This window comes from Schistocerca americana, chromosome 8 (assembly GCF_021461395.2).
Source record: "Schistocerca americana isolate TAMUIC-IGC-003095 chromosome 8, iqSchAmer2.1, whole genome shotgun sequence".
NCBI lineage: Eukaryota > Metazoa > Arthropoda > Insecta > Orthoptera > Acrididae > Schistocerca > Schistocerca americana.
In genome coordinates this window covers 324,550,250-324,577,742 of record NC_060126.1, presented here as the reverse complement: position 1 = coordinate 324,577,742, position 27,493 = coordinate 324,550,250, and the positions used below count along the sequence as shown (strand labels likewise).

The window sequence follows — 27,493 nt, the reverse complement described above, 5'->3', positions numbered from 1 at the left end:
AATCGGTTACCTGCATGTCCTCACATAATCATTATGTCAGTGATTTTCTAGTTTAACCGGCTATTGTAACTTTTAATTTTTCACTTCCAATTTTACCTATAAGCCAAAACTGTACAATTTTTCTGTTTCTTCGTTTTTTGGCGCTTTTATTTATTGACATATGTCACCCTAGTCTCATTTAAGCATATGTTAACATTTTTGTTGTATATTAATTGCAAGGTATCAACCTAGCATTCTCGTCCATCCCGCGAGTGTTTGATACATACGTTCCATAACATTCCCGCTTCCGTGTCCGTACGCACGTTCAGTCACGTATCCCCACGCTGTTTGCTGGCTGGATACCTGTGTTTTTCTGTGAAGCTTAGACATTCTGGTGTGCACTTCCTACAACGGTGCCTGCCTCTGTTTTAGGTACGATTCTTCCATTGTTATCAAGTTTAACGTCCCTCTTGTATTTGCAGCATATCATCCAGTTTTTCAGTACGATGTAGTTTACTTATTGACGTTCCTCCACTACACGATAGTGTTCTCCTATTTCGTCCATCTAATTTTCATACCATGTGCAAGTTATTTGTTAGTTAAATATTTAGGTCATGGACTATGCTGCCTGTAGTATCATGTTGTTTCCTAGGTTTTAACGGGAACCCATGAACAGCTTCCCATTTTTCTTGATGCAATGCTGTTATGGTGGTCAAAATATTTTAGCTGGTGGACCGTAACGTAGACAGCATGTGATAGGGTGTGCTCACCTCCACATGACGACGTTCGGTGTGTGCCTGTTACATCTCCTTTTTATTCCCTGTGACATTATGTAAAATCCCTCTTCATTGCTTTTTACCCTTCTTCATAGATTCTACAGGAACATTCTCCACCAGATCGTACTACGTTTAGGACATACGTATTTTTTTGGAGATTGTCTACTCCATGGGACCTACTATGGTCGCTGGGACCTTACTAGCACACTGGTGTCCAAACTTAAAGCAACAAACGGAAATTTTGCAAGGTTGCGTTTATTTTGTCACAAAACAGTACAAACAAGTGATCAACTGCAACATGCATAACGGTAGACAAAAACGTTCTCCATTTTTTTTTCAACTTAACGAATTTCCACACAAAGTCTGACAACTGCTTAATATGCTCGGTATGGGGCGTGAAGAGCTCTAGCACCGTACAAGCCTGACATCGACGGGACATGCTGTGAATGATGTCATCAATCTCATGTTGAGGCAATAATACCCATTCTTCCTGCAGAGCTGCTCATAAGTCTTCGAGAGTGGTTGGTGAATGCTGACGTGATGCAACCCGTCTTCCTACTGCATCATAGATATGCTCTATGGGATTCTAATTGCGAAAGTGACCAGGCCACGTCATACGTGCAATGTGTTCCGTTTCCAAGCAAACATCAACCACCCGTGTTCTATGAAATCAAGCATTATAGTCCACCAATACGAATTCTGGGCCCTCAGCACCTTGCAACAACTGCGCATGAGAACCCAAGATCTCCTCACGGTACCTGACAGCAGTTAAATCTTGCTGATTCACCTGCACAGTTTCATGAAGAGGCGTTCGAGAAGTCAACATAATCGCTGCCCACACCACTGGAAATCCTCCTCGACATCGGTGTCTTTCCATAATGTCTGGGTCCCGAAATCGTGTTCCACGTGTGCTCCAGATGCGAATCCGTCGCGAATCACTCTTCAGACCAAATCGGGACTCATCTGTGTAAACAACATTGACCCACCGTTTGACCGTTCAGGTGGCATGTTGACTACTGCACACTAGACGTTCCCTTCTGCGAAGACACACCACAGGTAAAAAAAAAAAAAAAAGCATGTCTACAACAATAAATGCCACTCTGCTGAAGCCTTCTGTACAGCTTTTGTCTCGATACAACACATCCAGAGGATGCTGCGATGTCAGATGCGAGTTGCAGTGCGGTACTACGGCGGTACAGTCGTGCCCTTAGAGCCAAATAACGGTCCACTCTTTCTGATGTCACACGTGATTGGGCTGTCCTGGTTTCCGGGATACCGTTTCGGTCTCAATAAACTGTCGCCTCATCCAAGAAACAAGATAATGAGTCACATTAACCCATCGAGCCACATCTTGCTTGCGGCTCTTCTGCTTCCATTCTTCCTATTGCCCTCCACAGCACAGAGCCTGTAGTTGTTTTCCCTGTGCCAGCCTGCACCTTCTGTGACTGTGTACACAGTGACTGTGGATGTGGGACTACCCGGCAAACAATAGCCCACTTGATAGGTGCTGGCTCTGAGCACTATGCGACTTAACTTCTGAGGTCATCAGTCCCCTAGAACTTAGAACTACTTAAACCTAACTAACCTAAGGACATCACACACATCCATGCCAGAGGCAGGATTCGAACCTGCGACCGTAGCGGTCGCTCGGTTCCAGACTGCAGCGCCTAGAACCGCACGGCCACACCGGCCGGCTTTGATAGGTGCCCTGCCGTTATTGCTGGTGTGGTTGTCCGCTGATCGGAATGCCATCTTCCGTGCAAAACACGATCCTAACGACATCTGTTTACAGTTTTTATGATTATATTGTGAATTAGACACAGGACGGAGAAATAGCAGCTTGTTGCTTTAATTTTGATACCAGTTAATGTGCTGTGTAGGACTTTGTACACAACTATAACAAGCTGCGGGCTACAGAGTGGTGTGGCAATTGTCGTTATAAGAAAATTGGACAACAGCAGAGATGATTACAAAATGGTTCAAATGGCTCTAAGCACTATGAAACTTAACATCTGAGGTCATCAGTCCCCTAGAATTAGAACTAATTAAACCTAACTAACCTAAGGACATCACACACATTCAGCTGCTAGCTGATGGTAGCCACTCCTTGACTCCATCGTCGAAAAACAGTTGCACTCGCCCAAACAGTCTATAATTTCCGTAATTTCCGGCAAAGAGTAGGCATCCGCTATAGTCTTGGCATTCAGATGTCGATAATCACAACAAAACCTACACTTCTGTGATTCATCCGCTGATTTCTTACTCACGACGACAGTTCCAGCCCCCCATAGGCTATTAATCTCCTCAGTAATCCTACCCTTCAGCTGCTGATCGATAAATTCTTCCAGAATTTGCTGCATGTACCTCACAGCTCCGTATGGTTTGCGGTAAACAAGTGATTCATTTCCTTTTCGGTACTGCGTAATATGCGTTGCTGGCAATGGCATTTACGGGAGAACCAAATCTCTAATTGCAAAAGTAAGCTTTCCATCTGATCGCTATCACGTCCCTTTAGGTACTTTCCCTTCTCTCGCAATGCTCGGGCTTGACCATGACTTTCGGCACGTTTCCAAGGTTGCCGATGTTGAAAGGCTTCCACCCTCTTTCGATTAGGTGCTGCTGTGTCAGCTATTTCTACAGCTCGCCTTGCCAGCTTGCCTAGGAACATGCGGGGCTGCGTCGTGTTTTGCAAAGTATAACATTTGCCCACGCCTGCAACTAACTCTGCTGTAATCTACTTCCTACTTCGAGAGTTTCTGACCGAATATGGCCCGTACAACGATTCAAATGCCCGTAACAAGAAATCGTGATGTCGACGCCACAAAATTTGGACTATGCAGCAATGAAAGAATGTCGTTTGGATGGATGAGCCGTTTCATGCTGTTTCCATATTTTGGCCGAGTTTAGAGCCCAAGACATGGAGGGGGTTAGAAGATGAGTTAGGCAACCACGCAGGGGTGGAAAAGGTAGACAGTTATACCTGAAGATAGTGGCCACATAATGGTTCCTGGTCGGTGTTTGAATCTAGTGACCGATTTTAAAATCACATAAAGGTATGTACACTAGAAACCACCGTAGGCAGTATCTTACATTTTCTACTGTTTTTCTTGTCGTGAGGGATGAAGTTCTGTTGAGTGCAACGTTTGTAAATATTATGAGAACTAGATACTTAATTTTTGTGTAGTATAATATAGCTATTTTGAGGACACTGTTATATGTTCTGTTACAAAGTTTTATGTTGAAAAAAATTATGTTTATTTTTAGAATTGAAGTTCTTCCATGTAACACGTGATATTCGAAAATTATCAGAGTTTCTTTAATTTTTTAACAATTTTCCCTGTCTTGAAAATGGAACTTTGTGTTGGTTACCAAGAGCTTGTATTTCAAAATGTTTTTTATTTGTATTTGGTTTCTGGTAATAATTCTTCTTAATTAAATTTCACTTACTGATTATTGGTGTGTAGTTGAGTAATAATGTAAAACGTAGACTATTAAGCACATTATTGATAAGATTTTCTCGATCGCAACAATCTCAAATCTCACTAGATTATTTCTTTCTATGAAGTTGACCATGTTGATCTTGCAACATTTTTTTCACATTTGAAGAAACCTTATTTTACCGAAATAATTACTGTAATTTCACAAAACGATTTTAGCACACATAAAGTGCATGCTACCATTTTAAAATGGTGTACGGAAATATATAAAATTCCTATTGTAGTGCTGTCTAGAGGTGAAAGTCTAAAAAGTATTCCAACATACAACACTCACCCCTACGTTTTTGCATGTGATTCAGAAATGGAAATAATACTGAGAATAACGTTGGCGGTCTACTCTGGCAGCATCCTTTTTCATGACAATGGCTGTTCACTAACTTTGATGGTAAAGTGGGTATTTTTGGTTAACTTCTCTGGCACACAATTCAGCACATGCACTACAGTTCATATTCTTCGCTGTGTGTGACTCAGTGACTAATGTGGGCACATAAATCCTTTTAAGATTTTGAAGATGTAATGAGCCCAAAAATAGGCGAGGGCGAGATGGGGACTAACTGTTCTGCTGCTAAGCGGGTTATCTTTATCCCAAGCATTGGTGACAGCTCCTTTTAGACTCTTATGTACGTATTAGACATTAACAGCACTCTCAGTTCACAAACTGACGATTTCGACATAATATTTTTCACTAGTGATAGTACGGGATGTGAGTTTTGTTATGCTGATACCAAAATTATTTTTTGATGTGGCGTTAACTAGCGATAGTTTATTTTCTTCTCCTTTTCAAGAGCTGTCTAATTAAACTTGAAGAACACTTCCTTGTGATTATGCGTAGAGAATAAAAGTTATGATTGTTAACTATACAGGAAATTATTGCTCCTTTGCATACTACAATGTAAGGAAAATCCCTTTCCGATATGTTTGAAGGAAATTACAATTTTAATGGCATTCACCGTAAGTGGGACATCCTGTATGACGAAGATCTCTACATCAACAGGCCAGCGCGAAACATTGGCAACTCGAGGCAGATTTTTTTTTTTACGTGTGTACTCACGCTTACTACCTGCCCACGTTAGTGACGGTATACATAACTGAGTCTAGTAGATACAAGAGTTGGCAATATTATGCAATTTCTTTTGATGTGCGATTCCCATGATTTCTTTTTTCACAGAGCTCTGACATCACTGCAGTAATTAAATGCCTCGTTTTTCTTCCCATTCTGGGAGGCCAGGTTTATCTTTATTGCTGGGCTGCTCACCAAGTAAAAGATCAGGTGAGAACCACGTCACATTAAACTCTATTCTATTAATTTTTGCTTTCACGTTTTTTCTTGTTTTCCTTCGCAGACATCCCACGTATTTTGTGTATAATCGTTTCTTTACCCTGCCGTTTCTGGTACTTCAATAAAACTGTTAGTGGTTAATGCAGATATTACGTAGAACCATGTCACTTAGAAGTCTGAGGGGAATCATTTTTCTCTAAGGAAAGACTTGAACACTTTCCTTCTAGGTCTTCATATTGAACATGAATACATTACACGCATTGGATATAGCGGAAGACATGAAAATCATTGAAGATCATATATTTTCTTTTCAACGTTACTGTTAAATTCCACATATTTCAAAATGCAGAAAACTGGGTTAAGAGACATGCTGTAAAAAAAAAAAAAAAACATAGCTTCAATGGTGTGACTAGGCTGATTCAATAAATAGTTTTGTCAACTGAAACTCTGGTCACCACCTTCTGCAACAGCTATTTAGAAAATCTTTACATTTATGAACTGTGAGACCTGAATACGTACTATCACTTCCTCTTTTAGATATCCTTAGTTCAATCAAATCATATTGATAGTCTCCCCCTACAGTTTTATTAGACTGCCATTGTTTGCAGGTGGAGTTTCCCTCCACGTCAAGAAGCAAAAGAGTTGTTCCTCTTTTTCTTTCGGTAAACATTCAGTAATAGGATGAAATTCATAAATAAATAAATCAGGCTGCACACAAACGGTCATCAGCACTTACTTTCTGTTTGTCAGTAAAATAAAAGGAAACACGCTGATGATGGTGTGACATAATCAAAACATTACATGGGTGAAGAGGAGCAAAGAAGAAACTCTGTATTTCTCGAAGCAATATCTTCAAAAGAAAATTTATTGTTCAAGAAAACACAGACGTACGTAGTAAGCTTTCCTAAACTAAACTTACATAAAGATAAAAGTATGACTATTGTGACGTATTTAAACAAAATTACTCGGCGCCGTCTGTTCTCCGATGAACGTGACTTATTAATTACTAACAATGTAACTAGCCATCAAGTACTCACTACTCACAATCCATTGTTTCTGTAATAGAAGAGTTTGCAGTTGTTGCCATATATTTTGTCAGCGAGGTGTATTGTGTTTCTTGGTAACCATCTATAAAGCGGAAAAGCAGCCCTGTAGCAGTAGAAGAACCACGAGTAGAGAGGTATGTACAGGTATCAGTGCTGTGGTTCCGATGTCAACAGGCAGAGGCGGTTTCGACTGCAGCGTACAGCTGCTCGTGGGTGGATGCAGGAACGAGCTTCAAGCGCGCCCTGAGGATTCTCATCTGCCGCGCCCAGAAACCGCTCATTCTGACTGCCGGACATGTCTGCCCGATCAACAGGGAAGCCTTTCTTTCGGTCAGTACGTATACGCACTGTTGTTGCATTGCATACTTGCCTTTTCCAACAAGGCAATTTATTGGCGTCAGTTTCGCTTTATTTGGTTGTGATTATTGGCCAAATGTCTGTAAGTCTCATATAAGTAGCAGACTTCTTCCGTAATACAAATTTCAAGTTATGAATAACCCTGAGAATTGCATGCAAAGTCCAAATTAAATCTGCATCTGTACACAAATGTATCAACTGCCCACACACATATTCCGAAATTCCCTTCTCAATAGTTGGTTTCGATACTCGATAACACTAGTTTCGACACCTGTATTGAGTGATTGAGTAGGGAATGCACTCTTTTAAGTTTCCCAATTCAGCTGCTACGTTTTGTGCCTATTTAGTTTGTGTGAAACACGTAGACTTTTGGCCACTAATCCAGCAAAATAAATGAAAGGCGACGTCACTTCATAACTTTGTACAGGAAGTGGATGCGCTGTTAAATTATTAGTTAAAATCCAACTTACATATTGGCAATTTTACCAGAGGCTTTAACATTGTTTTTCTCTTAGAATACCACTGTAAGTGCTCCACGTAAGAGAGCAAAGTGAAGATGTTTCGATCTTCCAGTGAATGACTGCATTTTTATTGTAGAAATACATTTGTTTTTCAACACAATCCCTTTCTACAATGAAGGATTTTGTCAATAGTTTTTCCACTGTGTATGTCTCACCTTTGATGTGCTTTTTTTTTTTTTTTTTGCCAAGTTAGCCGAGAGCGCTTCCTGGACTCGGGTAGGCGCGCCGGCCCCGTATCGAATCTGCCCAGCGAATTAACGACGAGGGCCGGTGTGCTGACCAACCTGGATGTGGTTTTTAGGCGGTTTTCCACATCCCACTAGGTGAATAGTTTGCTGGTCCCACGTTCCACCTCAGTTACACGACTCTCAGACATTTGCAACACGTTCGCACTCTTTCATGACTTACGCTAGATGTAGACAGCTGGGGTACACTGATTCCATCCCAGGGCGTGCAGGGTGGCGGCAGGAGGGGCATCCAGCCACCCCTTCAAATTAACATTGCCAAATACGATTGTAACCACGCCGACTTTGCGAAAACTTCAGGTCAAAGGCGTAAGCGAAAGAAGAAGAAAAAAAATCCTTGATGTGCTTTTGTGATATATTTACAAAACACTACATCCCTCATAACATATCCAATAGATGCAAAAGTTAACCAGATACAAATTTGGCTAGATGTGGAAGTCAGTGGCCGTAAGAGGATCCCATATCTGATAAATATGGATGATGAGTCCCTACATTGTAATTAAACTTCCTCAGTTCCCCCACTCCATTTAAAAAGGTGTCTCTTCTTGCTGAAATAAGTATTTCTCCTTTTTTTGTCAAGAGCGTTTCTCTAGCTTTTTTCATCCAGCTGGTCCAAAAAGTGAATGTTTATCAATCGCAAGCAATTAAGTCTGGAAATCTCTTTTACAAAGACGTATAAAATGGTCGTTGTCACTCCCCTACAGAAGATCGACGAGACTTTTATTTGGCACCGAGCTTTCTTACGTGAATTGGTGGACTAATGTCTCATGCACAGCATGAAATCAACAAATAAAACTAACCGAATTAATTTTACAACGATCCATACGCAACTTAACGTCATTTTATAAATTTACTTCTGCTTGCAGCAACGTGGCATCCATATTGCACAAAGGTAGCCATATGGTTTGTAAAACAGGTGATGGAATGAGATGTTGTGTGATGTCCTTAGGTTAGTTAGGTTTAACTAGTTCTAAGTTCTAGGGGACTGATGACCATAGATGTTAAGTCCCATAGTGCTCAGAGCCATTTGATAGAATGAGAAAGTTTCATGCCGTTACGTAAAGCTCCTCACTGTATCATCTGGTTTTCAGGTGTGTGTAATGGATGAGTGATGAAATTTTACTCATAAAACTTTCCGCCTCTTTTACTCAAGTCTCGCAAGATTGTGAGCTACGAGTTGTTTCTCTCTTGATAGTACTTTTAACATCGATATTGTCTTGGTGTGGCTATTTTTTTTTAATACGAGTGCATGCTTTTGCATGACGTTGACTGCTGATACTGTTCAATATATATTCACCTGCATTTACGATTTGAACTATCTGAGGATGGCTGTTACACTCAACCAAAACTAGTCATCATGTTTTAACTGTCAATGTAAATTGTGGGCTAGGGCGTAAAAGTTTTTTGTACACTTTTTTAGTTTTAATAAATTACTCTAAGACAGCTGTCTCTTTTCCTGATAATGTCAGGTTTCACAAATAAAGTGTTTCTTCAGTTAATTTTGAAACTGCTACGGCGTCAACTGCTTCAAATACATCTAATCGTTTAGCGTCCCGTACAATGTACTGTTTTTCGATGCACAATTTCTCGATCATCTTCAAGAGGATGATCACGCGTGAATAGAAGTGTCCATTTCCTAACCGTGGACGTGAAGAGACAGACTCATTAACTTCCAGCAGCTTAGGACAAATTTCTTGCGGTGAAATTAGTCCAAGGGATAAGCCTTTTATGGCAGCATATTCTGGTTCATCCACTGCAAATAAAGACATACAATGCAATAACCTTTTAAAAAGGCACGTCAAATTCCACTTCGATTTTATCATTGGGAAAAGTTTAGTAGTATAACAAGCGGTAGGTCTTTAAATTTTCATCTCGCTCTCGGAATGAGATGTGTTATAGTAGTGTGCACCTAAGAAGGTGTTTAATGGTGTGACGTGCCTGCCAATAGCGTCATCCCGCCGCGTATGACTGTGTCATGCTGTTCGGCAGAACATTTAGCGTTGATCGTCCTGTTAGTATTGATATGGTGAAGGTAATTAACTGCTGTCGTGATCATTATGGATGGCATAAAAGCATAGACAAGTACTGCGCTAAGAGCGCTAGTGTCAGTTTTCCGAGCGTAAAATTCAGTGTCATAAACAGAAACAGTAGCATGAGGTGGCGTTCACCCTAGTGTTGGCAGTTACCATGGTAGACAATGGCTGCAGCTTTTGACGTGAGACAACCACGTAGCACCCTGGCACGGCAACGAAGTATTCATCATCTCTCGCTGCGTAGGCCGCGTCTCGCAGCCCCTTCAAATTCGCACGCCACTATAAGTTCAGTCCGACGTGAGCGTAACCCAGCAGCATCAAATATTATCTTTACTCGCAGTACGTTAAACCTATTATTCGTTTTTCAATTCATAGTTATTACACTTATTTTCGTGAGTGTTACTTGTAAACTGGCCAGGTAATATTGAAACTACACTGCCACAAAAATATTTTGCGTCGCTCTCATAACTCTTCTTCCTTTTTTTGAACGCAGCAAACAGTGAAGTGCCTGTCTAAAAGGAAAAAAAACTTGCATTCCCAGATCTGTTGAGTAGACAGGGATGTTTCCTATCCTGAACGGGACAATGCGGCTTGAGTACAGTGTTCCGTCTGCCAATATACGTAGGAATGTCATTTCATACTTAGGCCGCGCGCGTTGCCACTTTGTAGTCTCCCGTTCATAATGCATGTGTCAGCTATAGAAATGTAAATAATAATAATAACAAAGTCAAACAAATAATAAGTACTGATGTGTAGAAGTTGGTATCTGTCTATAACCTAGAGTATGCCTCAAGCACATTACTTACTACAGTGCAAATTATTCTGCAAGGATGAAATGTCTGTGTGCTATTTCTTACTCATTACCTCATTGTTGCCGTTGTTTGCTAGGAAAGCCAGAACAAACTTTCATTGACATATCCATTATTACACCACGATTCACTTGTAAATACTCAGCAGCGGATCCCATAAACCACCCTCAGACCACCTCTCTATCGCTCTCTAGACTCCAACAGCTTCTGGATAAAATGAACAGTTAGGTCGTTCTGTCTGACCTCTGAGTTTTCTTGTTTTATTATGATGATTATTTCTCACTACGTAGGTACACAACAGTAAAACATTTTTGCTTTCAAAGGTGGAAATTGATGATCGAAATTTCTTGAAAAATGCCTTTGCTTTAATGATTCCCAACCCAATTCACGCATCGTGTCCGTGACACACACACACTCTCCCCTAATTCGCGGTAATACAAAACGAGCTGCTCTTCTTTGGACTGTTTCGATGTCCTCCACCAATACCACCGCCTGGGGATCCCACACCGTGCAGTAAAACTCTGTCAGACGATGGACAAGTATAGCTTATGCAGTCTCTTCACTATACGTGTTGCATCTTTTGTTCCGCCAATAACAGTCAGTCTTTGGTTTGCCTTCCCCACAACATTGTCTATGTGAACTATACAGTTTAAGTTACTAGTAATTGCAATCCCTAAGTATTTAGTTGAATTCGCAGTCTTTAGATTAGAGTGATTTATCGTGTAATCGAAATTTAACGGATTTATTTTCGTGCTCTTCTGGATGACCTCACACCCTCCCTTATACAGAGACAGGTGCCAGTACTCGCACCATACAGATAAGGTGTCTGAGTCATTTTGTAAATGTTTTTCATCTTTTGATGACTTTACTGGACGGTAAATCACAGTATCAGCTGCTGCTCATATTGTCTCCTAAACCGTTTATATGAATCTGGAACAGCTGAAGGGCTCTAACGCTTCCTTGGGGATCGCCGGATATAACCCCTTTTTATTCAGTGATTTTCTATCGATTTCTAGGTACTACGACCTTTATGATAGGATATAGCGAATCCAGTCGCACACCTGAAGCAATACTTCATAGGCACTCAATATGATTAGAAGCAGCTTGTGAGAAACGGTATCAAAAGACTTTTGGAAATCTATAAATATGGAATCAATTTGAGATACCCTGTCGATAGTACGCATTGCTTCATGTGAATAAAGAACTGGTTGTGTTTCACGAAATCGATGTTTTCTGAACCGTACTGACTGTGTATCAGTACACCATTAACTTTGAGCTAATCCATTATCTTCGAACAAAAGGTACATTCCAAAATTCTACTGCAAATCAAAGTCATTAATTCAACGGATTACTCGTGTTTCCTTTCGTGAGTATTCGCGTAACCTGCGCAACATTCCGGTCTTTTGGTACGGATCTTTCGCTGAGTCAGCGGTTTTATATTATTGGTGAGCATGGGGCTTTCTTTTCGGCATACCCCGAAAGAAACGTAATTGGTATCCGATAAGGACCGGAAGATTTGCCCTTATTAAGTGCTTTAAGCTGCTTCGCTACGCCGACGATAACTACTAGGTTCACAAACTATTTTACAGTCCGGACAACCGCAGCTGTTGAAAGTCATGATGTTGGAAAGAACTTCGCAAACAGATGGTAAAATTATTTTCTGTTAAAACATAACCAGTTTCGCGGATTAAAGCCGCAACATCAGGTGCAACCTACAGGGTAAAAATCAAATACAGTGTCACCACATTTTGTGAATGTTAAAGTTAATATAGGAATGTCTAAAGTAAAAGATAAGGTATACCCACTACTCCTAGTCTAAATTTAGTATCCAGAGAATTTTGTCAATGCTATAGCAGGCGAAAGGTAAAGAAGATGTACACTATTCTTGAAAATTTGCCCGCAACTAATAAAGAAAAGAAAATATTTTATGTTGAGAGGACGCTAAAAGTTTTTAAAAAGGTGCCGGATTGGCGATGAAAAATTGTCACTGCGAACATGACCAGTCGCGGCGGTATGCGAATTACTATATGGAAATTATCAGAGGGCAGTGTCTTACCGGTGTGACGCCAGGGCAGCTCGGTGCAGGGCAAAGCAAAAGCGACCCGCACGAACGACGGCAGGCTAGCTGGCTGGTGGGACAGAAGCTATCCATGTGGAAAATGTGACTAGGACCGCTGGTTCGCTACCTTTATAAGCGAGAATAATACAGAATTTTGTTACTTACTAACACCCAATCATACAAACAATCAAAACTAGCCAGAATGCAATGGCGAAATTCCGACTGGTCATCCAGCGTGAACTGTACGTTTTCGTTTTTATGTCTAAAACTTTCTGGTTCCTCTAATATATTCAAAATACGTTTTTTTACAAAAAATTCTTAAGCGCTTGTGATGCTGTGACCCTTCTCGCGTAAGCGCAATGTTATTGCAGATCGTGGGTTATTTAAGTTAAGGTATTGCTGAAATCTGATTCGAAATGATCTACTGATTTGTCCTAAGTATTTCTTAAGGAAATCATTTCCTGTAATGCGATACAAACACACTTCATTTTATGTATTTAACACAGCTTTTTCCTTGTGACTTGAGTTTTTTCCTGGGTCCAAAAATGTAAAATACACTGGAATAATATATTAGATCTCATACGTCTGTCAATTTTTTCCGATATTGCAACCAGATATGATATTCTGCAAAAAAATCGAGGGTTCCTTTGTCTGCTAGGCTGAGCTAAGCTTTATAAAATGGCTCTGAGCACTATGCGACTTAACGTCTGAGGTCATCAGTCGCCTAGAACTTAGAACTAATTAAACCTAACTAACCTAAGGACATCACACACATCCATACCCGAAGCAGGATTCGAACCTGCGACCGTAGCGGTCGCTCGGTTCCAAACTGTAGCGCCTAGAACCGCACGGTCACTCCGGTCGGCTAAGCGTTATAAAACCTGCCTCTGATCCGCTATGGGCAGGAAGGTTCTTCTTCTTCAACATACTTCTACTTAATTGCGTTATCAAATTTTGGATCGTAACCGTCTTGATACGCTGTATACTGTATTTCATATTCAGCCACTTGAACTTCGCTAGTAAGGGGTACTTCATACATACGATTTAACATGGCTCGGAATGCTGAGGATTTAAATTTCATTGGGTGACGTGACTACCTGTGTATAACAAAACATCCTTTTTCTTTTCACGCAGGTAAATTATAAAGAATGGAAGACGTCTTCATTATATTTCACTCCCATAGTATTGTCAGCCCCCCGGTAGCTGAGTGGTCAGCGTGGCAGAATGTCATTCCTAAGGGCCCGGGTTCGATTCCCGGCTGGGTCGGAGAATTTCTCCGCTCAGGGACTGGGTGTTGTGTTGTCCTAATCATCATCATTTCATGCCGATCGAAGCGCAAGTCGCCGAAGTGGCGTCAAATCGAAAGACTTGCACCAGGCGAACGGTCTACCCGACGTGAGGCCCTTGTCACACGACATTTACATTTACCATAGTATTGAAGAAATTCTCTGAATAGTAAATTCTGACTGGGAGGGATGGGAATGCCTATGATGTTTTAACGTTGTGATTATATTTTACACACTCCTTTATTACTTTTAGTATCCACTAAACGCGGTGACAATATAATTTCCTTTTAACCGTGTAGGTTGCAACTGATGATACGGCTTTAAACAATGAAACCGGTTGTGTTTTAATAAACAACCATGTACCAGCTGTTAGTGGAGTTCTACCTAACATCATACTTCTATGTTCCTCATGTTGGCAGTTGTTCTTGATTCGAATTCGAGAATATTGACTTCCTCCTCTGTGGTGGAGGACTTTCGGTAAAACCCTGTTTAATAAGTCCACTTCAGTGGCGCTGTCGTCACTAATACTACCATTGGCATCATGCAGTGTTGGCATTGACTGTGTCTTGCCACTGGTCTCCTTTACATACGACCACTGGATTTTCTGGATAATTTTGAGGTAGAGTTTCATTGTGTAAGCTGTTAAAAGCATCTCACGTTGAAGTCCGTGCTTCAGTAATCTCCAATCTTGGAGATTTTATATTTCTTTTAAATTTGCCATGCGTTTTTCGTTGTTTCTTCAACAGCGTTCTGTTTTGTGCAACAGGGAATCAGTACCATATTTTATTAATTTATTCGGTATAAATCTCTCAACTGCCTTAGATACTAATCCTCCGAATGTAAGCCACCTCTTGTGCTCACTTACAAACTTAGTTAGAAAAGGCTGGACACTATCTCTTACGAAGGCATCATTCGAATTTTTATCTGTTTTTATAAATAGATATACTTTGCGCTTACTTTTGGTGGATTTGACATTGCGATAGTCGGCCTGGCTACAACCATCTTGTGGTCGCTGTTCCCTATATCCATCACGTCGCTGTCTATTTGCTCAGTATTATTTGCTGCTAAGAAGTCAAGAACGTTTTCGCAACCATTTACACTTTGAGTGGGCTCCTGAACTAACTGCTCAAAATAATTTTCGGAGAAAGCATTTAGTACCATTTCTTACAATGTTTTGTACCTACCACTGGCATTGAACATGTGTTTCCACTAACATATCGAGGGTAGATTGGAGTCAAATGGCTCTGAGCACTATGGGATTTAACTGCTGAGGTCATCAGTCCCCTAGAACTTAGAACTACTTAAACATAACTAACCTAAGGACATCACACACATCCATGCCCGAGGCAGGATTCGAACCTGCGACCGTAGCGGTCGCGCGGTTCCAGACTATAGCGCCTAGAAGCGCTCGGCCACTCCGGCCGGCAGAATGGAGTCACCACGAACTATAACTGTATGAGTGAGGTACCTATGTCAGACGACACCCAAGTTGTTTTTAACCAGTTCACCAACTCAATTGTCTGAGCAGGAGATCGATAAAACGAACCAATTATAGTGTAACCTCTACCCTTACTGGCTCACAAGAACTATCTACTTCTGTTTCCCTATAAGTTAAACTACTTCTAACAACAACAGACATGCAACCACCAAATGTATTTAATTTACTCTTTCTGACCACACATAAGTCCTTTGTAAGAATTTCGGCTGAACTTACCTTCGTCTTCACTCAGCTTTCGGTACCTACAATTGAGCTTCGGTGATTTCTGTTAGCGCTTAGAACTTTGGTTCTTCCATACACACCTATTGCAATTTACAACTAAAATACCGATTTTTGCTAACTCTACCCTCGTCCTGTGTTTGCCCTGATCAGAGTACTCTGATATGTGGTTCTGCTTAGACAAGACGGGTTGCTGACGCAAGTAGTTAGATCCGAAGCTGATCCAATGATCGAAACAAGTAATCTAATTACAATTGTGCAACTAACACATAACCATAAATGAGATTGATCTTAACCCATAGAATAGATTGGTAGTCGACTCCCAGCGCTGCAGTCAAGCTAAATATTATGTCTAGTCTGACTTGGTTTTACCATACCAAAGACTTTTGAAACTACTCTCTTTTTTTCTTAAATTTCTACACCAACCTGCCACCGAATTGTAACTACGATACAGGCCCCATGATGGCTGTTAGCAATAGCCGGTGATATGTATATGCACACCATTTCCTTCTATCATGACATGCTACGGTAACGCTAGTGGCACTTCCCCCCCCCCCCCCCCCCCCCCCCCCCCCGAGTCACTTAGCTAGTAGCAGTATATTATTCAGTTGTTCCCACTGTTATATCATTGTTGCTCCAACCAGTTGTTCCCACTGTTATATCATTGTTGCTCCAACGAGTAAAACTTCCATGTATCCACTTCGAATACATTTTTTAACACGAACCTGAATCAGTTCCTTCTCTATCTCCCAGAGTTACCGCTTGAGATGCATCACAGTAATAACTGGCTGGCGCCATCTGATATCACTGATAAGCCATCTGCTACGATCAGTCAAGCGCCTCATGGCCCATGGGAAGAGGCCAATTAGTTTTGATCATGCAGTTACGTACGTCACAACTGGCGTCGCCAGGTCTACACCACGACACAGCGTGGTATCTCAGTCTCCCCTTCGCTTGCTCCATTTTTAATTGGACTGGCTGTAGGGCTCTTGCATAAAAAAGGATATTGTAGCCGATTCTGTAACCCGCCCAAAGAAGTCGTTCCTCAGCCACAACCGACAAGTGATTGTCATAAATAATAGCTCCACGGAAGCGGGATATGCACTTCACAAACATTATATCTGGATGTAAGGTGCAATTGCGTATTTGTTTTATTATTGAGTAGTTTACTGAAAAACATTTAGATTCATGGTCCAGCCCCTAAGGCAGTCAATGATGCCAGATTTGTGTAAATTACGGAGTCGTCCCTTACTGTACATCGATAATACTTTCCTAAGAGGTTGTTGGACATATTTGTAAAAGCACATCAATGTACAAATACTGAGACACTAGAATCTCGTAAGTGAAGTGCTGTGAGAGTAAAGTAGGATAGGTTTTTTGTGCTTTCCTGCCAACGTTCGTGTGCTTCATGAGAAAGCTATAGAAACTGTTAACTGCGCTATCCATATGTTTGCTGCTATGACAATTCACCGTGTTTCATAAACTAGCAGTCATTCTTGATGTAGTATTTAAGAGGCAAGAAACTGGTTCCTAAGGCACTTTGGACAGCCCGTCACCCTATAACATTCTATAAAACAGGAATTTTCCGCGATGGTCTTCAACTTAGAGCTAATCCAACAAAGGTTCTTTTTAAGTTATGTGACTGATACAGCATTGTTTAGGAGTTCCTGTATTTTGTGTGCTTGTATCGGAAATAGTTAAAGACAAAGCTATGATTACTGACGATAGAAAAAGTGAGTGTTTACATTCATGATTACAGTAGGCAAGAACCAGAGGTTTCAGCAATAGATAAAAGACGTACTTCACATATATTTATTTAGGATTTAGGAACTAAGGGATAACCGGAACGTCTTAATATTCGTACTCCTATCTGCATTTGTTTCAACAAAAGTTTGATGTTAAAGACACTTAAGTGTATAAAATAGAAATAGTGTGAAAAAAGTAATCTCTCTTCATTGTGAAAAACCATGCATTACAACCAAAGACTGCCACAGAGGGGAAATAAAGACAATGTGAATCTGTAATATGACGCATCGTACCAGTTCTGTTTAAATGAGATCATATAATTTGTAGGCCTTATTAGTAAATACGGTGAGTACTCTTACCAAATAATTGGGTGGACTGTGAAGTATTTTTTTGAAATTATTGCATAAATTTACCTATATCATGCAGCTCAATTAAGTTGTCGCACACTTTTCTCATTGACTGTGGACAGCACATTGTTCCGATGTAGGTTGCCGTGGGCGGGATTAAACCGGTTCCTGTACTATACCGTTTCTTCGCTTAGCATTGCTTACCTACCGTTTCCTTTGCGTCTCGAGCGATGGCGGTTTGGCAAGGGATTTATGTGCGTACGCAGGTGACAAGTGATCAGGGTTTTGGTTGTTTTCATGGAGCCTTGTGTAGAGTTGCTGTTTGTGCCAGAGAACCGTTGCGGTTGCTCATTGTGTCTTTATGACTGATGTTCGCTCCGTGGGCCGAACCATCGCGTACTTGCGGCTACAGCTTTGCCCGGCCTGTGCAATGACAGGCCATACAATAGAGTTGGACAGTTTCCCTCAAAAATCTCTTTGCTGTCAACCTCAGGTTTTAATCAACTTTCTTTACCTACTATTATTTGAGCTTCACTGGTTTTTAGTACTGCTGCAAACTCTGGTACTTACTTGCATTTCTGTAACGTATCTCAGAACTTGCTTCTGACCTGATAATCATGATGAATAGTATATCATCCAAACATTGCAAGCTCTAATGAACGTCCTTTTTAATATTTTGTAAACTTTTCTTGATACTTATTTGGGTTCTTTTGCTGATTTCCGTGATCATATTACTGCGTATGAGCCAAAACAAGAAGAAATGGAATAGAAAGTGCATACCTTAATATACGAGGGCAGTTCAATAAGTAATGCAACACATTATTTTTCTCGGCCAGTTTTGGTTGAAAAAACCTGAAATTTCTTGTGGAATATTTTCAAACATTCCCGCTTCGTCTCGTACAGTTTCATTGACTTCCGACATGTGGCAGCGCTGTACGGAGCTGTTAAAATGGCGTCTGTAACGGATGTGCGTTGCAAACAACAGGCAGTGATCGAGTTTCTTTTGGCGGAAAACCAGGGCATCTCAGATATTCATAGGCGCTTGTAGAATGTCTACGGTGATCTGGCAGTGGAAAAAAGCACGGTGAGTCGTTGGGCAAAGCGTATGTCATCATCGCCGCAAGGTCAAGCAAAGACTGTCTGATCTCCCGCGTGCGGGCCGGCCATGCACAGCTGTGACTCCTGCAATGGCGGAGCGTGCGAACACACTCGTTCGAGATGATCGACGGATCACCATCAAACAACTCAGTGCTCAACTTGACATCTCTGTTGGTAGTGCTGTCACAATTGTTCACCAGTTGGGATATTCAAAGGTGTGTTCCCGCTGGGTCCCTCGTTGTCTAACCGAACACCATAAAGAGCAAAGGAGAACCATCTGTGCGGAATTGCTTGCTCGTCACGTGGCTGAGGGTGACAATTTCTTGTCAAAGATTGTTACAGGCGATGAAACATGGGTTCATCACTTCGAACCTGAAACAAAACGGCAATCAATGGAGTGGTGCCACACCCACTCCCCTACCAAGAAAAAGTTTAAAGCCATACCCTCAGCCGGTAAAGTCATGGTTACAGTCTTCTGGGACGCTGAAGGGGTTATTCTGTTCGATGTCCTTCCCCATGGTCAAACGATCAACTCTGAAGTGTATTGTGCTACTCTTCAGGAATTGAAGAAACGACTTCAGCGTGTTCGTAGGCACAAAAATCTGAACGAGCTTCTCCTTCTTCATGACAACGCAAGACCTCACACAAGTCTTCGCACCCGAGAGGAGCTCACAAAACTTCAGTGGACTGTTCTTCCTCATGCACCATACAGCCCCGATCTCGCACCGTCGGATTTCCATATGTTTGGCCCAATGAAGGACGCAATCCGTGGGAGGCACTACGCGGATGATGAAGAAGTTATTGATGCAGTACGACGTTGGCTCCGACATCGACCAGTGGAATGGTACCGTGCAGGCATACAGGCCCTCATTTCAAGGTGGCGTAAGGCCGTAGCATTGAATGGAGATTACGTTGAAAAATAGTGTTGTGTAGCTAAAAGATTGGGGAATAACCTGGTGTATTTCAATGCTGAATAAAACAACCCCTGTTTCAGAAAAAAATGTGTTGCATTACTTATTGAACTGCCCTCGTATATTAGTACTTTTTCATATTTGCTACTGTGAAACATACCTCTACTGAACAAATGCTCATTGCTCTTAAGGTAAGCGTTGTAGAACCCATGATCACTAGACTCTTTTCTTGTTTCGGTATAAAGAACCGGCCTCCTAAGTTGTCTATGTAGTAGTGTATTACTAGTAATTTTTTTGAGTTCTCTAACTTCGAGAAGTCACTGGTTTGTCTATCTGTCATTTGAATTATAAAAAATGCGGTTTATCATTGGTACTGATTTCCTGTGTTAATTCTATCATTTTTTGCCTCCATTCCTTGCAGATGGTGAATGCCTCATACTCATACTACGCACTACTGGGTCAAATGAACAAGCGCTCTGTGGACTGAAGAGCAATGGGTATTGATGTCCATAGTTTGCTACTTGTAGTATTGTTTTCTGAGCCCACCTTTCAGATATAGATTGTTTAGAAGAAAGTACATTAGTAAAACAGTTTTCCGATTTTACTCCAATTACCAAAAGATCTCAAATATCAAAACTGCTGTAGCACTGCAGATGTACACATATAGCCTTAGATCAATGATAAACGTCAATGATGATTCATTGACGGTTGTTTATTCCTTTCATTTCCAAATAATTCAGTACTTACCAGCCACATTTCCTTAAGGTTAAGCTGGAGAAACAAATATGTTTAGAAAAATACACAAAAATTTTATGAGAATCATGAACATCTGAATTGAGTAACATATTTTGCAGGGGGGAAGATAAAGTGAAAGTTCTTTCTTCTGAACTATCTTTCGTATTTGTTGCTTTATTTAGCACCGGCTCAATTTTCTTTAACTTACCTCAAGTACAGATTTTGTCCTATGAAGTCACATATTTCAAACTGAGTAGATTATTAATCACTCCATTAGCTTTATTTTATTTGTGTAGTAGATATAACTTTCCCAATGTTACAGTTATATTATTATTGAAAACTATGTAAAGAGTTGAAAATCTGAGACATTTATTTTGTGAACTGTAACAGAATATTTTGCAATAAGACATTAATTTAATGTTTACAATTTGCCATTGTCTTGTTACATCACAAGTTACTTGAATTCTAAATTAACTAGGGTGCTGATTGAAGACTTTTGTAGACTCTCAAATTGTAAAATGCCGTCTCTCTGTAGTAGATACAGAATTTTTTCGGAAGCAGTAGTTCCACACTTACATTTTATATTTTTATCTATGTTTTGTTTAAGTTGATAGTGCTTGAACCTTATTGTATAAAATAAACTGTTATCTCGAGCTTATCGTATCTTTTTAGACAGTGCTAAATCATTTTTGTTACCGACCACCACCGTCAATCTTCCTTAACAGCTGACAGTCAAGAAGTTTAAAAATTGCTATAAATCTACCAGTCTTTGATCGCAAGAAGTATTCAAATATAATTTTATAACCACGTTTGATCTCTAAGTTTATGTTTTGAAGAAATTAAAATATATTATAGTACTGATGGGAAAACATTACACAAGACAAATTTGGAGAGGACAGATTTCTCATTCTTTACTTTCTAACATGTCATGTCTTATCATTAATTTTGATAAGGCTTTATACAATTTTGCTAATGCAGACTGATCTGAAATGTTCATTCAGTCCCAACTAGATGTCAAATAAAATATAAAAGATCAGAATGAAGGTAATAGAAATCACATTGATGGTCTTGATAAGAATGTGTTTTTCTCATAGGCATATTATTTAGATGTTTCAAAAGCTTTTGATAATATTGGGTGTAAGATACTACTAAATAAGTTAGAAGCATTTGGAATGGAAGGTGTAACTAATGACTAGTTTCACTCACATTTTGCAGATAGGATCCAAAGGGCAGAGGTAACCCAAATCTCAGATAAGGGTAAACATTAAGCTAAACACTTACCAGAAGCAAAACACATTACTATAGCAGTTCCTCAACGTAGTATATTTGTTGTTCTTGTTGTTGTTGTTGTTGTTGTGGTCTTCAGTCCTGAGACTGGTTTGATGCTGCTCTCCATGCTACCCTATCCTGTGCAAGCTGCTTCATCTCCCAGTACTTACTGCAACCTACATCCTTCTGAATCTGCTTAGTGTATTCATCTCTTGGTCTCCCTCTACGATTTTTACCCTCCACGCCACCCTCCAATGCTAAATTTGTGATCCCTTGATGCCTCAGAACATGTCCTACTAACCGGTCCCTTCTTTTTGTCAAGTTGTGCCACGAACTACTCTTCTCCCCAACTCTATTCAATACTTCATCATTGGTTATGTGATATACCCATCTAATCTTCAGCATTCTTCTGTAGCTTCTACTCTCTTCTTGTCCAAACTATTTATCGTCTATGTTTCACTTCCATTCATGACTACACTCCATACAAATACTTTCAGAAACGACTTCCTGACACTTAAATCTATACTCGACGTTAACAAATTTATCTTCTTCAGAAACGATTTCCTTGCCATTCCCAGTCTACATTTTATATCCTCTCTACTTCGACCATCATCAGTTATTTTGCTCCCCAAATAGCGAAACTCCTTTACTACTTTAAGTGTCTCATTTCCTAATCTAATTCTATCAGTATCATCCGACTTAATTCGACTACATTCCATTATCCTCGTTTTGCTTTTGTTGATGTACATCTTATATCCTCCTTTCAAGACACTGTCCATTCCGTTCAACTGCTCTCGACTCTTATAACTGCCATCTGGTTTCTGTACAAATTGTAAATAGCCTTTCGATCCCTATATTTTACCCCTGCCATCTTTAGAATTTGAAAGAGAGTATTCCAGTCAACATTGTCAAAAGCTTTCTCTAAGTCTACAAATGCTAGAAACGTAGGTTTGCCTTCCCTTAATCTTTCTTCTAAGATAAGTCGTAAGGTCAGTATTGCCTCACGTGTTCTAATATTTCTACTGAATCCAAACTGATCTTCCCCGAGGTCGGCTTCTACCAGTTTTTCCATTCGTATATTAGGAACAGTTCTACTCCTAACAGTAATCATTGACTTTTGCAACAGTGTAAATCATATGAAAGGATATTGTCTCTGCTGATGACAGCATTACTATAGTTCCTGAGGAAACATGATATCTTCTTGAATAGAAAGCAAATGAAGCCCTCAATAAAGTTTAAAGTTGGTCATTAAGCAATAAAGTGGCACTGAACAAAAAGAAAGAAATGACATTAATTTCAATTAGAAAAGAGAAGATGATCATATAAAATCAATTGTATCTAGGAATCTCTTTAGTCTGTATAACAAACACAATATTTCTAGGAATTAATATTGATTCTCAGTTGAAGTGGTATGAACAGAATGTCATCAGTATGCTATCCTCTTAGAGTTCTATCGTCAGTGTATCTTTTACTAACATGCTGGTAGTATATACACTCAGTTCTCAGTTAGGGAATTCTTTTCTGGGGAACAAATGCATAAAATAGGAACATATTTTTCAAACTACAAATAAGCGTGATAGGAATAATAACCAAAAATAGTAGCTGAGCTCATTGTAAAAATCTTTTCAAAACACTGAGTATTTTAACTATACCATGTGTCTACATTTATCAGTCAGCTGTGCACACCAAAAATAACGTTGATTGTTACTGTTCACGAGCATGGAACAAAATTTCGACTGAACTTACATCTACCAAGAAAGAATCAACATAAAACTCAAGACACCATATTCTACAAAGGAATGAAACTCTTCCCAGTGAGATTAAAGAGATCACCAAAAAATATTTGTTATAAAAGAACGTTAAGCAATACACTTCATACTGTGAAGGATGATATAGATAGTACAGAGAAGGGTTTGGTAAAAAAAACGTAACATAAACAAGCAGTGGACAAATGCTTCTGTCAGAGCACAAAAAAGCCCCTTATGTTGCTCTTCAAAAGACTTTAACAGGAATATGGGGAACCAACTGCATCAATCCTCATGCCACCTCCCTCCCCATATAATTTAGGCATGTGAACATATTCGAGCTCTTTTAACACAGAACATTCTAAACCCTTTTATCTCAGTCTCTGTAGTCAAGCCTTCGTTTCCAACGTCTCCTTCTAAGAGTCACAGTCCATGTTTGCCTCTCTCCCACTATCTCCGTTTTCTCCCACTGACGTACAACATATCTCATTGCTATTGTCTCCTCTCTCACTCTGCCTCCTTCTGCCCTTCTTTCCCACTGCCACTGCCTCCATCATACCTCATTAGCTCAAAAATTCTGGGAATTCCAACATATTTTTTTCCACCTGTACTCTCGTGTTTAAAACTTCAGTCCAAAATGAGTCCTCTCTTATACCTACTTGTTGAAGTCCACACACCCCAAGCCTATGTATCGCCTCCACTCACCTATAATGTTCGTTTCTACTGTCTCCTTTCTCTTAGGCTCCCACTAGTTCTGTCTCCAGCCATCTCTCTTTCTCTTTCACTACCACTTTCTCTTTCCCACCCTCATTGTCTGCTCCCTCGTTTCTCCCACTCGCACTGTCTCCTCATCCTTCCATCGTCGCTGCCTCTGCCACTCTCTTTCAGCACAAACGGCCAAAAAATGTTCGCATAGCAAAATTTTTAGTGAGAAAGGAGGTATGAGGATTGACGCAGCTGGTTTCCCATTTTTCTGTAAGTCTTTGAAAGAGGAATTATTCGCCTTTTTTATGGTCCGACAGTAACGTTCTTTCGCTGGTTCCATTCTTTTTCCTGTTACAGCAGGGTGTGCTGTTTATATAGAACGAATTCTGTAAGTAAATAAAGTTTTTACAGTTTCTTTATGTACTTCAACACATTTATATGCTATGGCACATACAAACAACTAATAAGTACGCCTAATGTAAGGATAACAGTAAATCATTTACTTAACATTTTTTCTGGATTCCTTGATCATCGCTAGCAGGTCACCCAAAATGTCCGTCTTATGATTGGCACCTTGAAACAGTACATTAGCATTACTTTACTGAATTCGTAGTCTTTCAGTTTTACGTGAGTTTTGGCAGTCATTTTAAGTTCTTTTCGGGCAGCCTAACACCGTTTTTAGCCCCTGTTTTGCCACTGCAGTACCACTTTGGGCATAATTGTATAGGCGTTAAGTGACCATTCTACGGAGACAGAGCTTCATAAAATTTTATTGGTGAAAAAGTGTTGGTGATCTCAGAACGCTTTCGATGAGTGCAGAACCTTTTCCATGTATTCACTAAGTCAATTTAAACAACATTTATGTCACTGGGAGGATGTTACGTGCGTATTTTACGCGCACAAGTACGGTCATTTTCGACCTTTGTATATCGGTAACGGATAATTATATCAAATAAAGGTTCTTGGTTCCCTTCATAACATGTGATAAAAATATCGATGATTTGCCATGAGCAGAAATTATAGATGTGGGCATCCACACAACTGGTAATTTTGGTACGTAAAGATAATGGTTTTTTCCGGAGTATATTGGTAAAAGATTAAGACTTAGAGCTACATAAACCTAACTAACCTAAGAACATCACACACATCCATGCCCGAGGCAGGATTCGAACCTACGACCGTAGCAGCCGCATGGTTCCGGACTGAAGCGGCTAGAACCGCTGGGCCACAGCGGCCTGCGGTGAAAATCAAACCTGTTTTATTTGCAACAGTTAGTTACAACTTCCAGCTACTTATCTTCGTAATCGCCGATCCGACTTAGACGTTTGTAGCAGCGTTGTACCAACTTTCCAATACCCTCATCATAGAAGGCAGCCCCATTGTTTTCCAACAATTCTCTATGCTGGCCTACAGCTCGTTGTCTGTGCCAAAATGTTGTCTTCATTGCCAGTGGTTCATGAGACGGAGACAATTACGGGCTGTATTGTGGGTAATCAAACATTTCCAATTGAAAACGATGCAGGAGAATCTTCATTGTCCTTTCAGAATGCGGCTGAGAATTGTCTTGAAGAAGAAACTGCACGACAGTTATATAATTTTGGCTGCATAGCTTCAGGCGAAATTTCACACCAGGCCCTCGTACTTGGCGGGAGACACTAATGTTTTACTCGAAGGTATCTTTATGGGCTCCCTGTGTACTCAGAACCAAAAAGAATTACGTAATGCGATCGAAGGGCATACTAGAGACACTGCCCAGCACACATCGAATTTTCACTGTGGTTTCCATTTCGCGACCGATCATTCCTTACTTACCGAATAACCATAGTATTATTACATCATGTATATAGTATGCGTAGGATGTGCAGTAGGTGGTAGTGAGAAATGAATTAACAGTTTAGGACTACCCTTTTGCATTACTGAATAATTTCCCTACAAAACAGTTTCGCATAGGAAGATGGTACCATAGTTTCTCCTTTAAATCATTTCAGGAACGACAAAATGGCAGATATCGAAAATAACTGAGTAAGAGATAGTAAATCAATTGAAATCGCTTAACAGAGGAGGAACCACTGGACCAGACAGGATAAAAATTCGATTCTATATGGAAATGAAGTCCCATGCTTCTCGACAGAACATAGGGGAACGTTGTGGGAGACCTTCACCGCCTTACTGGGCAAGGTCCTAATAGCTGGTTATTCATATACATACTGAACAGTGTAGCAAAACAATGACAGTTCTGCGATTTCTCTATTTCTCCAGCGTTTGTATTACGCTGGCGCAGATACAGCTAACAATTCAGAGGAGCAGATAGTGTCTTCTTCTCTCTATTGACTCCAGTCTAGCAATCTAACGTAAACGACAACTGTCTGTGAACCATGTTATTCTATAATAATTCATCGAAGTGTGTAATCCTGGATGCAAGTTCGATTTAGCAATTGCTTATGTATTGTCCATAAATTGCCTGAGGGTGTTTAGGAGAAATGTGAACTATTTATACTTGGGCAATAGCCGACGGCTATAATCTCCCTCCTGTGAAACAGTCCAGTGTTTTCACCCTGTACCGTTTTCATATCATAAGATAATACGGAAATTGTAACTGAAGGCTGCACTTCACTTAGGAACCTAAGTGAGAAGTAAACTGTTCTAATAATATTAAGTCATATCGGCAGTTTTCAAGTTTAGGAGAATCATATCTCTAAGTATGCTACTCTTTCTCTCAAGACATTTTCTTCTTTAAAGGAAGTCATTTTCCTAAGTACATTTTTCAGCAACACAGCTTCATAACCAGGACATCGTGCTACACAGGAAATTCAGTTGCTTCAAGAAATTTGCAGCGGCTGTTGAGTCATCAATCTTCTGACTGGTTTGATGCGACCCGCCACGAAGTTCTCTCCTGCGCCCACCTTTTCATTTCAGTGTAGCAATTGCACCCTACGACCTGACTTATTTGCTGGATGTATTCCACTCTCTGTCTTCCTCTACGGTTTATACCCTCTACCGTCCCTCTAGTACCATGGAAGTTATTCCCTGACGTCTTAACAGATGTCGTATTATGCTGTCCCTTCTTCTCATACATAAAATAGAGTATTTGAGTTTCTTACTGTTATTTCTTTCGTTTCTGCTCGTCTTTCGTATAGCAGATATTGTCGAAACTTCCTGGCGATTAAAACTGTGTGTTGGAGTGGAAACTGGAACATCGCCAATGGTAACACCTTCGGCTGCAGATATAGTGCACAGTTTATATCTGCCAGTAAAATTTCAACTCAGCAGACACTCCAATGCAGAGTGAAGATTTATTGTAGCATCTATTGCTGTTTAGTGGCCGACTATGTC

At 40.3% G+C, this 27,493-nt stretch overlaps 1 protein-coding gene across 1 annotated transcript in view; it reads left to right on the top strand.

Annotated features, from left to right (window-relative positions):
* LOC124545489 (odorant receptor Or2-like) overlaps positions 1-20,604 on the top strand; it is a 34,446-nt gene extending 13,842 nt beyond the window's left edge. The window contains exons 3-5 of the mRNA XM_047124430.1: positions 5,421-5,522; positions 6,752-6,907; positions 20,128-20,604. Of these exons, the coding sequence (XP_046980386.1) occupies positions 5,421-5,522; positions 6,752-6,907; positions 20,128-20,193 (324 nt within the window). The 3' untranslated portion in view covers positions 20,194-20,604. The remainder of the gene's footprint in view (positions 1-5,420; positions 5,523-6,751; positions 6,908-20,127) is intronic.
* The last annotated feature ends 6,889 nt before the right edge of the window (positions 20,605-27,493 follow it).